Raw genomic sequence first — 13407 nt, forward strand, 5'->3', positions numbered from 1 at the left:
TGTTATTTCGAATCTTTTCTGCAGTTCCAGTTACATAACATTAACGAGGCTTTTCTGTACGATACAAATATGTTAGAGAAAAAATGCATGAGCACAAAACATTGCAGCTTTTAGAAAATGTTATTAACCAAGCAATAACCAAGTGTTTCCCACTCACCTGCCATTGAAGCTACCTTGGCAGGGGAGAGCGGAGGGAATACTTTCGTCGCACCTTTAGAAATGGCATTGTTCGAAAGCGTCCCCGTCACGCTCCTCTCCGACAATACTGTGTTGCCCCACAAGTGGACTGCTAGCTGCTTACAGAAAGCCGAATCATTGTTTGCTGTTAACAGCCGCTCCCACGTCCCTGGGTCAATGTAGTGGCCATGACCAACGTGTACCTGAAAAAAAACACATGATTTATTAGTGCACCTCAGGCACGGCGCAGAGGCCAACAGCACAGAGCCTGCACAGGACACGAAGCAGAAGTGCCCAGAAAACACATTCTGCCTAGACAATTCATTCAGTCTGTCTTCATTCACAGTATTCGTTGCAATATTTTTAGATTTTAGAGCTTTTGAACCACATATTTCTGTGCACTCCGGTTTAGGTTTTAACTTAATTGTTTCCTGTGCGGAAAGGTAAGCGCGCTAAAAAATGGTTAAAATTGCGGTTTGAGAAGCAGCTTAGGATTGAGCATGGTCGGGCGCAATTGAATAGGCCATGTAGCAGCACCGGATCAGCATTCAATTTGATCCCAATCAACTCATCAAGATTGCAATTGTCCGTGTGATGGTGGTACAGGAACCAAAATCGTTCATAGGGATTTCTATATAGATAAGAGGAAGCTTTCCAAGCTTCTCTGAATTCCCTTCAGCATGGCACTATAATTGAGATGAGCTCAAAAATGAAGCAAGAAACTCTCCTAAAGGGAGGAATGGGAGACAAATTCTACAAATAATGATTTACTGCATGTGGGCAAGCTCCACATGGTCACCATTTTTACTGACGTCCTACACACCATCTAAAAAAACAAATATGGAGTTAAAAATTTTGTGTCCCTATTTCTTCACAGCATATATGTGTAGCAATTCTAACTTCAGTGAAACCTTGCATTTTCTTTGCAGCTAAGTTTGCGATCATTAAGGGGCACTGAGGCAAAATTTTAAAAACAGCGAGACTAACCCTTGGGAACACTATTAAAATTTTTTCCTGAGCAGAAAGGGGGCTTAATTGCTTTCTTGAATGAGCCAAATGAGATATGACGGTGATTGCATGTGGAGCTACTCAGCTAATTTTCAGCGTATATATGCTAGTTACTGAGCAGAAAAAATGAGAGACCATGCTCTTGCATCACACTTTGCATGCTGACTATGCAAACTCATAGGCATGTGGCTGCATGAGCACGTACTAAATAAAAGAGACAAGCACTGTGCAATTACAGAACCGCAGCCTGCACAAAGTGGCCGATTCAAGTGAGAGCAAAGCTGCTTTACAGGCAACCAAAGGCGTTACGAAGGCGTTGTAGGCGTTACCAAAACAAAGTAACCAAATATGTCACTTGTTACGCTAAAAAAAGGAACGCATTACCGCCCTACGTTAGCTACAAAAAGGTAACGCGTTACCGTTACCAAAAAAAGTATGGCACGTTACGTTGCCATTACTCCATCGCAACAAATTATCAGTGCGTCTTTACAGCACGATCTCATGATAACAATTTTATAAGGCTCATATTTCACAGCACGCGTTTACATGAACCCAGTACCGGTTTTCGGCCCGACAACTTGACAACCAGGCCCTGTTGGGTTCACGTAAGTGCCGCTATCGGCTCAAGGGCCACCTATGAGGAATATTTGCAGCTGAATTCTTTACTTGTATTGCCCCCTGGGTTACTGCGCCCTGCGCTGGGCAAGGAACAAAGCTGTTCTTCCACATGTCCTGAATAGGGAGCCCCCTTCCTGTGTTTTGGCCCCTTGCACCACAAGCTCGAGCAAAAAAAAGTAGAAATCCCTTCCGAATACAGCCCAAGAAAGAAAAAAAGGAAAGAGAGCTCAAGTCCATTGAAGTTCTGAGTAAAAACCTGCCAAGAGGTTGGTGGTAGAATGTAGTAGCGGCAAAATATTCTGACGCCAGATGAAGCCACGTCCCGCTAGTTAAGTTTGGCACGAATTGCAAATCCCCGCAGAAAATGCATACACAACATACAGAGCCTGTAAAGCGCAAACACTAAGCTCGATGTGGATTATAATTGCAGCTTGACAATAAATAAAGAAAAAGGGAGGAAATATTGCGGATGAAAGTCTGATCTTGGCTGTTTTTTCACGAGATGACATAAAAACAGACATATCAAAAATTGCAATTTTTCTGAATATTTACCTCTCATTTGTAAAAAAAGAACCTAAAAAATAATATCTGTCAACATTTCCTCTATGCACTAAAGAAGAACACGCTGCCACAGACCCCATGAAAATCGACCCATTTTTACATGCGCTACAGCTTCTGAAAGTTCCCATGTATTTCCTGTGGACACTGTCACTGGTGAACCATCTTAACTGCATGTTTTTGTGCCAACATTCGTGCACTCCAGATGGCAGATGCTAATGCAAATGCCAGCCTTGGTTCAAAGTGCTTGATGCCTGGTTTAGTCAGGGAAGCTGACATACAGTTGTTTGTGGCACAAAAGGCATGCCTGATATTCTGAAATATCTTTTTTCAAAACAGAGAACCACAATTCGCCTTGGTGTATGCAGCTGCACTCTTTGATGATTATTTGCTATCAATATTCAATCGGTCCAGCACATAATTTTAAGAAACAAAAGCCAAGTTACAAAGCAAAAAAAAAAGAGCAAAAACTCCCATGCCATTAGTTACATCACATTACCGGTCATGTACAGATTGCAGATTCGTAATCAGTGCAGAAGATATGCTATCATCAGTAGCATACGCCCATCATTAATGTTCAAGCGTCCCGGTACTGCTCACCTCCCCAGTCTCATTTGTGGTGCCAACAGTCAGGTCAAGGTCTTGGGCTGCCTTGCGAGGAGCTGCAAAAAAACAAAAAAAGAAGTCGACCTCATGGAAAGCAAATACACTGCGTCCTCTCAAGGCCTGCCTCTGCTGAAGGGACGTGGAATGGCTGTTTTTGTTGGGAGAACACTGAAGAGTGACCAAGCACGCAAGCTCGCTGTACACCGGAGCAGCCAAAATAAATACCTTTTGACATTGGCCGAGCTGGTGGCACAGCAGGGGTGACATCAGCCCGCGGAGGGGCGACATCAGCCCGCGGAGGGGCGACATCAGCCCGCGGAGGGGCAACATCAGCCCGCGGAGGGGCAACAGGCGGTGCGGCAAGTGGCGAGGCCACATCAAGTGGCAATACTGGAGCAATGGTGCCGAGGGAATGACTGTGCACTAGAAGAAGAGGGTACAGGGATGAAGACATTGTTTCCTGTGGTATCAAAGACAGGACTAGATCATCAGTGAATGGTATTTAAAGATACATTAACTCTCCTACATTTATGCAAGCACAGTGCCAGATTGACTACGAACAAGCCGTTACAAGCAGCACTTGAATGCTCAGCAGTGCAGCCCTACATTGGGTATATCAGACAGAACCATCAAAAAAACAAACATTGTTTTGAAAAATGTCCATTTTCACTCTGACCACCACTGAACAATCACCTACTGGATGCTTGTTCCAAAAAAATGTGGTCACAAAATTATTTTCGCTGGATACAAATTCCATGGAATCATGATTTGCAATCTGCAAATGAACTACAAGAGGAATTGAAGGCTAAAGCTTGCCTGAGGTAACATGCATGTATGCTTACTTGCAGAGTTGACAGCCTGAGTGGCACTGTCTCCTTCCCAGAAAACCTTGTCAATCGCGGCACTCACATTTTCATTCTGTGAATGATCTAAAGAAAAAACCAAAAACTTGCACGCTGGATAAAGAGTACGTACATCAAGCAGAATGAATTTATGCTAGATTCAAACTTCTACCTAAATTACAAGCACTACATAAAATATGTAACCAACAAGTCAATTGTAGCAAATGCACAATATCAAACATTGTACACATCCAATACATGCGAGAACAAACTATGCACAGCTGACCATAACTTCAAGAGCCACCTGAAACTCAGGAGTCATCCCCATATAACAGTACTGACGTGACACTGATGAATTTCAAATGTGGTTTTTCACCTCACCGTGCCTACGCAGTACTGCTAACATTTTATTATTATGTTGCTTGCAGAATGATAATTATAAGAGCGTATGCAAGCATGAAAATAACGTATGAGGGGGAATCAGAAAATCTTTGCCCTATTTTTTTTTATCCGAATGACTGCTGTAAATGTGGAGTAAACATATTCATTCTCATCGGTGAACTTTTCTTGGAACAGCCCGCCAACTGCTGGCTGTTATCGGGCGGAAATGCTCAAGAATTCTTGATGTGAAGAATGCGGTTATCCTCCAAAACAATGCAAGGCCACATGTGGCAATCAGAACCGCCGACAAGCTCTGGTCATTTCACTTGGAAAGTCTTGACCACCCACCATAAATCTGGACCCTAGTGATTTTCACATGCTCGGTCCGCCGAAGATGTCCCTGGCAGGACAGTGATTCACATGCAACGATGAAGTCAAGGCAGAAGTCAGACAGTGGTTCGACAGTCAGCCGGACAAATGCTACCACAAGGGCATCTTAAATTCAGTGCTTCGGTTGGACAAATGTCTGGAGCGGTGTGGGGACTGGGCGGAGAAATAGTGCAAGGTAGGTAGAACAGTACATATATTTGTAATTACCTGTATGTGCCGTATTTTGCTTGATACAAAATAGGGGCAAAGATTTTCTGACCCCCCTTGTACTAGATGCTAGTCTATGCACTAGAGTTGCCCTTACTTTTGTTTTGCCTTCATTCATGAAATGTTTACATAAACTCTCATGACAGAAACTAGCCCAATGGTACATTATGGTATTATTATGCTGGTCATCCAGGGCTGTGCCTAAACAAATGGTTACATGATCATGAATTATCAAGAATACTACTGAGTCATGACTGCCATCCCAAGGTAAAGTCTGAACAAATGGCCGAAGGAGACCGTAACCATGTAACCCGAGAACTAAAGGAAATGCACTATGTGACAAAAAATGCACTTTTGGCAACACAATGCTGTGTCACTCTTGTACAGAAATCTGTTTAGTATTTCACGACTTCTACTGAAGCAAATGGAATGTTCTCATATGCTCCTTTTCGTCTTCCCAGTTTGATGTGTCTGCAAGACTTCATTCTGCAGCCTTATTTTTTTTTGCCCACAAATCACCGTTTGTCCGTCGAGGGGGCGCCCGCACATGCATTGATCTATCTATTGGGACCCCCCGATGTGTTTATGGATGGCACCCCTCGGCGGACACCTGGGGTTCGGACCACTACCCTATCACTCTGACTCCTAAACCGGGCAAGAGAGCGGACTGTCGAATGTACAAGGTGGTCCACTGGGACAAGTTCCGGGACCTCCTTCGCAGCTTCTCCCTGCAGGACGACATCCTGACGCATGTTGCCAGGTGCGCGGAGGCTGCCACGATCTGCTGCGAGGTCCCCTCAGGTCAGCCCATCCCTGACCTACTCCTCCTCCAGCTGCGGGCACAACGGCGCCAGGCAGAGCGGAGGGCTCTCCGCACAGATCGACCCGAGCACTGGACCCTCCACAACCGGCTCGATGCGAAGTGCCGCCGGTCTCACAACCGACGTCGCAGAGAGTCGTGGGAGGGCATCTGTGCTTCCCTGGTGGCCGCCAGGGGGAGTGCCAGGGCGTGGCGTCTGTTCCGTTCGCTGCTATAGCCTTCCATCCAGAGGGCCCCCTACCTGGCCATCGCAGTGGCAGGGGGACTCACCTACCAGCAGCTGGCGGACAAACTGGCAGAGGTCCTCCTTCCCCGGGAGCCTCCTCCAGCAGGACTCCACCCAAGGCGCCACTGCGTCCAGCCAGCCTGCAGCCATGCGGTGGACATCACGGCCGTCTGCTCCAGGGCCCTCACGAAAGGGGAGCTCTCTTCTGCCCTGCTGCACTCCAAGCGCCGCAGTGCCCCTGGACCAGATGGCGTCACGTACCAGATGCTGCGGAACCTGGACGACGCCATGCAGACGAGCCTGCTCCAGACGTACAACGAGGTCTGGTCCACAGGCCGCCTGCCTGAGGCCTGGCGCACAGCCCTGGTGGTCCCGGTCCTCAAGGCGGGCAAGCCACCTGCTGACCTGCTGTCCTACAGGCCGGTGTCCTTGACCTCGGCCCCAGGAAAGCTCATGGAGTCCATGGCCTTGGGGAGGCTGGAGTGGATCGCTGCGGACACACGCTTCCTGCCCGAGCAGCAGTCTGGGTTCCGGAGGCACCGCTGTACTGCTGACGCCATAGCCGACATCGTGTCCAGCCTCGAGGATGCACGGCACTCCCACCACGTCGTCTGCCTCACACTCCTAGATGTGAAGGGGGCATTTGACAATGTCTACCATGAGGCGATCCTCGAGGCCGTGGACTGCCTTGGCGTCACCGGCAACCTTCGTGGCTACATCCAGGGCTTCCTTCGGGACCGCACAAGCTGTGTTCGAGCTGGAGGCGCTACCAGCACTCCCCAGGCCCTCACCAGAGGGGTTCCCCAGGGCAGCGTGCTGAGCCCCATGCTGTTCAACTTGGTGATGGCCCAGCTGCCCACCTGCCTCCCAGATGGCCTGAAACTACCCGTCCGCATTGCTATCTACGCGGACGACATTGCCCTATGGTGTAGCGGACAACGGCGCCAGAGGGTTCAGGTCATCAAGAACGTACAGCGGGCCATCACCAGGGTCGGCTCCTACCTGGAACGGGTTGGTCTGCAGCTCTCCCCCACCAAGTCTGAGGCCATGCTGCTCAACATCCGGCCAGGAGCACGCCCAGGGAAGACCTACCTCAGCGTCGCAGGACGGGAGCTCCCATGGCGGCATTCCTGCCGCTACCTGGGCCTCCTGATCGACCGCCACCTCACCTGGCGCCCAGCCGTCAAGGCATTCTGCCGACAGGCAACCAGGGTCCGTGGCGCCATCCGGAGTCTCCTGGCTGGGGGAAACGGTATCACCCCACAAATGGGGCTCCGGTTCTTCCAGGCCATGGCAGGGGCCCAGTTCCTGTACGCCCTCCCTCTGGTCCAGATGACCATACAACAGCAGCTGGCCATCGAGCGATCTCAGAGGGCTGCAGTCCGTCTCTGTCTGGGACTTCCCCGTGGCTCCCATATCTCGGCCACGCTTGCAGAGGCTGGCGTGTGGCCCATGATGCTGCAGGCCCAGCGGACTGCGCTCCGCCATGCTGAGCGTCTCCACCTCGCCCCGGACGGGCGTCCCCTCCTGGAGCGCCGCCTCGGCCACCCTCATTCTCGAATGGGGAAGGTTGCCCAGGAGTTCGAACAGCTGGTGGGTGGGCAGCTGGAGCACCTTCCTTCCCCTCCACGACCGGACCTGGGCCATCCGTTCCGGGTGCTCATGCCACCACGGGGCACCAGGCCGAAGCGCCTCACCCCTGCAGTTGGCCTCCGGCAGGAAGCAGCAGCGACCCTGGAGGAGGACCTGGCCGGCTGCACACAGCTCTACACGGACGGGTCGGTCCTCATGGGTGCTTGCCCGTCTGCCGCAGCTGCTTGCACCGCTCCTTCGTTGGGAGAAAGCCGGCAGGCCAGGCTTCCGTTCGTGGCCAGCTCGACCACAGCAGAGCTGGCGGCCCTCCACCTGGCTGCCGACATCCTGGAGTCCCACCCCGCGCTGCAGACTGTGGCCATTCTGAGCGACTCCAGTGTGGCCCTTCAGCTTCTGCAAGAGCCACGGAGCCGGCTGCCCATCGTGCGCTAGCTGGCAGCCAGACTGGACAGAATCTGTTCCCATGGCTGCTCTATCTCCCTGGCCTGGATCCCCAGCCACGTTGGAGTCCCAGGGAATGAGGAGGCAGATGCCCTGGCCAAGGCTGCGCATGGACACCCTACCCCCTGCTCTACCGCTGTGGTGCCCCTGGATGTGGCCAGAGGCATCGCGGAGCGGCAGCTCCTAATGGAGCACCCCGACCCCAGGGTTGCCCAAGGGAAACCCCCACAACGCCTGCCAGACAAGGGGATCACAAGACGTCAGAGGTCCCTCCTGCTCCGGCTCCGCATCGGATGCTCCTGGACCGGGGCTAGGCTCCACCGCAAGGGTTTGGCCCTCACGGCGGACTGCTCCCGCTGTGGCCATTCGGAGGAGACCATCGACCACCTCCTCCTCGATTGCCCTGCATTGCCACCCACCAGGCAAAGCTGGCTGCCTGCTACAGGGACCTGAGCCTTCCATCAAACTCGGCCAGTGCCCTCCTCTTCCCCACCGGCCCCAACGCTTCCAAGGCGTTCCGGTCTCTCCTCGCCTTCCTGGAGGAGACGGGTCTGGACGGCTATTGCTAGCCCAAGGCAGCTGACTGACTGTTGACGGCGTCTCCCGCATCTGTATACTCCCCCCTTTTTTCCCTTTTTCCTTCTTCCTCTGAAACCCTACCTATCCTTCTCTATATCTGCACGCCGGCAGTGGTGGTGGTGCTTTATCACCAGTCACAGGCCCGTGCATTTTTCTTTCCTCTTCCCCTTTCATCCACTTACCATAAATCACCTGTTAGTAAAACCATATCCTGTACTTCTTTCGAACGCCCTTCTTAAGCAGTGCTAACTTTATCCCAAAAATGCACCAACAAGGCTAGCAGCAAGTCTAACTCGACTTCACCGAAGTAGAGTAGCTTTCACAACGGCCTGCACACGGAAGAAGCTGTAGAGTATGGTTGTTTACATACCATTTTGCAGAATGTTTGCACACAGTGCCTTCTGGAGGCTTTCATTGAGGCTTCTAAGATTTTTCATTTCTTTCTCCTTATCTCCAATCACTTCCTTGCATCTCTCCAGCTCTGCCTTTAGGTCCCGCACTAGTGACTCAAGGTGGGCCACCTTGGACTTCTCAGGAGAGTTTCCTACTCGACTACTGAGCAATTCCCTCTCAGCATTTTTCTTAGCCACTCCTTTCGCCTGCTCCTCTAGTCTTGCCTACAACAAGAAAATCAGAATGCAAATCAAGTTACACAATAACAAATGCAAGCTCACCTATGTCACTGGCAAATTTATTTACAGCATTTCAGCAGGAAACAATGACTCAGTTATAGCAAGACACCACATGCATGACTGTCACTTCAACAAACTGAAAAAAACTTAAAATGTCACTGCACTCAGTGCAAGTAAAGGTCGGCTTGCCAAACCGGATACATTTCAAATTTTACTCCTGAGAGTTGTTGACACAGCTGTACCTAATGTCAACAGGCCAATCCCCAATAGGCAGGCAATAATAACCATTCTAGACTTCTCTAAATGTCCAGGAGGACTATGCAACAGGATCTATAGCTACGCCCGTGAGGCCTTATATCATACTACGCTAGGCTCCCAAAATTTAAGTGGCTCTTCCAAAATACAGAATTCTATAATAGAGCAATGGGAGGAAGTGCTGTCCATCAAGAGCCTGAAAGAGCAGCGAAAACTGAACGACCATGCCAGGATCGCTGCAGCAGCCACAGGTGCCCTGAACAAAGGGCTCCATCCATCCGCATCCAAAATTTCCGAGCCCAAAATAAGTTTTTCCCTTTCTCTCCTCTGCTACACCAGTTTCAACAATGCCGGAGAAGTCACCTGAATTTATACGAGGTATTAAATACAGTTCGAATTGTGAGTAATGGAATATAGATGTTACCAAATATGACTCAGTTTTGTAGCGACAGCTACATTACGGTAGCATTTCGAGCCTTCAGCATGGCAGCGCCGTGGCTAATCACGTGGTTGGTAACATGACCAAGTTCTACTGAGCCAGCTGTAGCTATCGCGTCACTCCTGGTTTAACCAAATCTAAACCACCGCCAATTTTTTTCACTTCTGTGTAATAACTTCGACTGCAAACTTTTTATGACATCTCGTGCCGTTGTTGAAAATGTAAAATTTGATTTGGGTACTCTCAATTTGTAATTTAAAAGAAAAAAAGGAAACACTCCAATTAACGGCCCACTTTCTTCACACCTAGAAGCAACACTCAAATCGCCATCGCCTTATGTGCTCAACTTGATAGCACTGAAGACAGTGCTACAGTCCCTGTAGATATTCAAGACATGAAGTTTTTCGTGGCATAACCCATTGACAAATCACTATAAGAACAATGACAGTATTTATTGTCAGCCGTGCATTTTTTTTTTTGCAAATAATCATTTCGCATGCCCCAACAGCAAGCCTTACTGAAAACATTTCATCCTTGTCTGAAACTGTGCTGACAAAGGCGAGAAATAATACAAAAATTGCTAGTTACTTGCACCGGTCATAGGTAATCACTACTGACATGAAACAAATTATCCCACAATTAGCAGCACACGCTATCTTGAAAGCAGCACTTTGAAAACAACCTTGCTAAACCACTATGACTGGAGTGGTGAACTACTGCCATGCAATGCAAACACATGTGAACACACAGCCTGTTCCTATTTTTACCACGGGCGAACTTCTCCCAGCTCATGCAGACGTTCACATTCCACTCTGCATGCGATACATAGGAACTCGCACTTTCTGGACATCATTTGTTTTAGCGTAAAATTTGCTAACATCATGTTCACATATGCAACGAGGATGGAGGGCTCCCGACTGATTTCGAGCACATGGGGTTCTTTAACATGCACTGACTTTGCACAGTACAAAGGAGTCATGCATTGAAAATTCGATTTGGGGGAAAGGGAATGGTGCAGTATTTGTCTCATACATGGCCGACACCTGAACCGCGCCGTACGGGAAAGGATAAAGGAGATACTAAGAGAAGAAAGAAAGAGGTGCCGTAGTGGAGGGCTCGGAATATTTCGACCACCTGGGGATCTTCAACGTGCACTGACATCGCACACCCCACGGCAGTATTCTGCATTTCGCCGCCATCGAAACGCGGCCGCCGCGGTCGGGTTCGAACTCGGGTACTCCGGATTAGCTGCAGAGCGCCCTACCCACCGAGCCACCGCGACGGGTTCCATGCATTTCACCTCCACTTAAACGCGGCCGGCGCGGCGAGGATGCATGCAAGTTGCTGGTGGCGGGGTTTCTGATGACCAAGCACCACAGCCTACAGAAAATTCGCTTGAAAGCGATTGCTATTCGCACCTTTTTCCTCGGAGGTATGTCCGTCTTGCGAGCGCATTTGCGTGCTTCCTTGCGCTTCCTCCACTGCTCCATTTCTTCTTCCGTATCTGCGGTTTCCAGTGCACATTATGAATTTACAGGCGCTACAAAACAACTCCAAAACTCAGAGAAAAAGAGCACCTACCTGTCATATGGATGATTTTCCCGTCATAGTACCCTCCGCAGGTACTCGAGTCTCCCGCCCAAAAAATATCGTAGACTTTCTTGGGGTCATAGTCTTCAATGTCGTGCGGAACAAAATCCCGCACGTCCGTGTGTTGAAGAATATAACTCCTATCTTCTCCAGCGTAGCGCACAAGGACATACATGTTCTATTGCTCGAGCAACAAATCTAGAAACGCTAGACCAAGCACGAAGGCAAAAAAATGTGCTGACAGAGAGATTGCTGTTTTTGTATTCACTGAAATGAATAGTGCAGCAGGCGCACGTCTCCGCGAAACACCAGCAACGGCGGCGCTGCGATCGCCAACGCTAAACATCACGCCTCACAAGGAACAGTTTATTTTTTACATTTTTCTGTGAATACGTACCCATTTTCTGGCCCAGATGAACGTCTATTCATTAACTTTCTAACGTAAAACATATATTTTTATGTTGTTTTTACTTTGCTAATAAGTTCAGGAGTGAGCGTTTGTAGCGCCGCCGTTTAGCAAGCGGATTGCTGTTGTAAATGCCTCACGGGAAGTCTGCTCCCCGGGCCACTTCTCTGCTATGCCTTACCATGACCGTCACCACGTTCGCGCCAAATATTCTAGTCCACTGTAGTCACGCGAATGATAATGTATACCTTCTTTTGGAGCAGAAATAACTGGTGTTACATCTTTACTCTTCCACTCTGCTCCGGCATATAACGATGTAACCACGTTTAAACCATTTGAATTGCAATACAGTATGGTGCACTGAAAACCTTGCTTTAAAAATTAGTATAATTTATTGAGAACGTTTATAAGGTAGCTTCTAATGCTTTTTTATTTTTTAGTTATAGTCTGAGTACATGTTTCCATGTATTGTGCGCCAGGGCTGTTAGAAAAAATGTAATTTCATGACGATCTGGTCTGCGTCGCATATTTTGTCCGAGTTCGCTTCCAAATTTTCCTTTTGGCTCTTTGCCTATTTTCGGGTAACTGTTTTTCTGTTGCCGACATATAAAACAAAAATAGAAATAGTGATTTCAATCTGCCCTCTAAAGAATATTTTGTGTGATTTTGTTGCAGCCTTTCTCCGCCTTGGGTACAAATGCGGAATAGCTATTTTCCCAATCGTGTTAGCGGACAGCAAGCGTCAAGTGAAATATCTGTGGGCCCCGACCATATAGTTCCTTATTAATACTTAATATTAAGAAACACTATGGCCCCGGGAGAGACAGAACATGTGTCATGTGTTGGCAGCAGAACAGCATTGAGATAAAAATGAACTACGGCACAGCTAGAATGCACGATCTGTGTCTGTAAAGTGTAATCTCATTCAGTTAGCCTGTAATCGAGGCGTTCGATTTGTTACCCACCCATACTGGCTAATTTGTTCGCGAAAATTGCACTTGGTTCACATATATTCCCCAGAAAACGCAGCAAAAGTAGCGGGAAACGTGCGCGACCAAGGCGATGTCCGGCCGAATAAGCTGTGCGACAAGGTGGTTCAGCATTGCGCCGTGCCTTGGGATCAATCATAAATCAATGGGCGGCGCTCGAACCCACTTTGAAGCAATGAAAAGTAGAGACTGCTGATTCAAGAGTATTAGGCGAAATGTCCATATCAGCAAAATTTACTTTTTTCAAATTTCGATACCCAGCCTTTGATGAATTCGAGCTTGAACATGCCCTTTCAGTCCGAGCTAGGACACAACCTTTCAGGCTATAGCCTATATATGAGTTCATTTATTTTGTGGAAACGTATTGCAAGAGTTAATTGGAATGCCTGGCTACGCGGAGCCATATATTGCAACGCAGAATGGGAGCAGAACATGTGACATGTCAGGATATGAGGCATGAGAGTTCTTTCTCTGAGTGCCTCAAGAAGTCTTCCATAAGCAAATCTCTTAAGGTTGTATGTTGGAAAGGAACCGCAAGTTTATTATCGCTAGCGAATGTGCGCTGAAGTGGCTTAGTTCCTGCATATCTGTAGCATGCATGCTGAGCGACCTGCAGATTCTCGAACCGAAAAACATGAAATCCGTACTTC

At 48.7% G+C, this 13407-nt stretch overlaps 1 protein-coding gene and 1 long non-coding RNA gene across 2 annotated transcripts; both read right to left on the reverse strand.

Moving 5' to 3' along the window:
- Window positions 1-305: 305 nt before the first annotated feature.
- LOC144103911 (uncharacterized) lies at window positions 306-3234 on the reverse strand. The gene is made up of 3 exons (XR_013308369.1): window positions 3193-3234; window positions 2962-3023; window positions 306-380 (listed from the first exon to the last, which is right to left on the reverse strand). It is a non-coding gene; the product is annotated as an uncharacterized LOC144103911 (long non-coding RNA).
- Window positions 3235-7854: 4620 nt separating this feature from the next.
- Window positions 7855-11595, reverse strand: LOC144125097 (uncharacterized). Its single transcript, XM_077658189.1, has 4 exons — window positions 11354-11595; window positions 11191-11276; window positions 8840-9063; window positions 7855-8050 (listed from the first exon to the last, which is right to left on the reverse strand). The coding sequence occupies exons 1-4, from the start codon at window positions 11535-11537 to the stop codon at window positions 7855-7857; spliced, it is 690 nt and encodes a 229-aa protein (XP_077514315.1). The 5' UTR covers window positions 11538-11595.
- Between the last annotated feature and the right edge of the window lie 1812 nt (window positions 11596-13407).

This window comes from Amblyomma americanum, chromosome 1 (assembly GCF_052857255.1).
Source record: "Amblyomma americanum isolate KBUSLIRL-KWMA chromosome 1, ASM5285725v1, whole genome shotgun sequence".
NCBI classification, from domain to species: domain Eukaryota; kingdom Metazoa; phylum Arthropoda; class Arachnida; order Ixodida; family Ixodidae; genus Amblyomma; species Amblyomma americanum.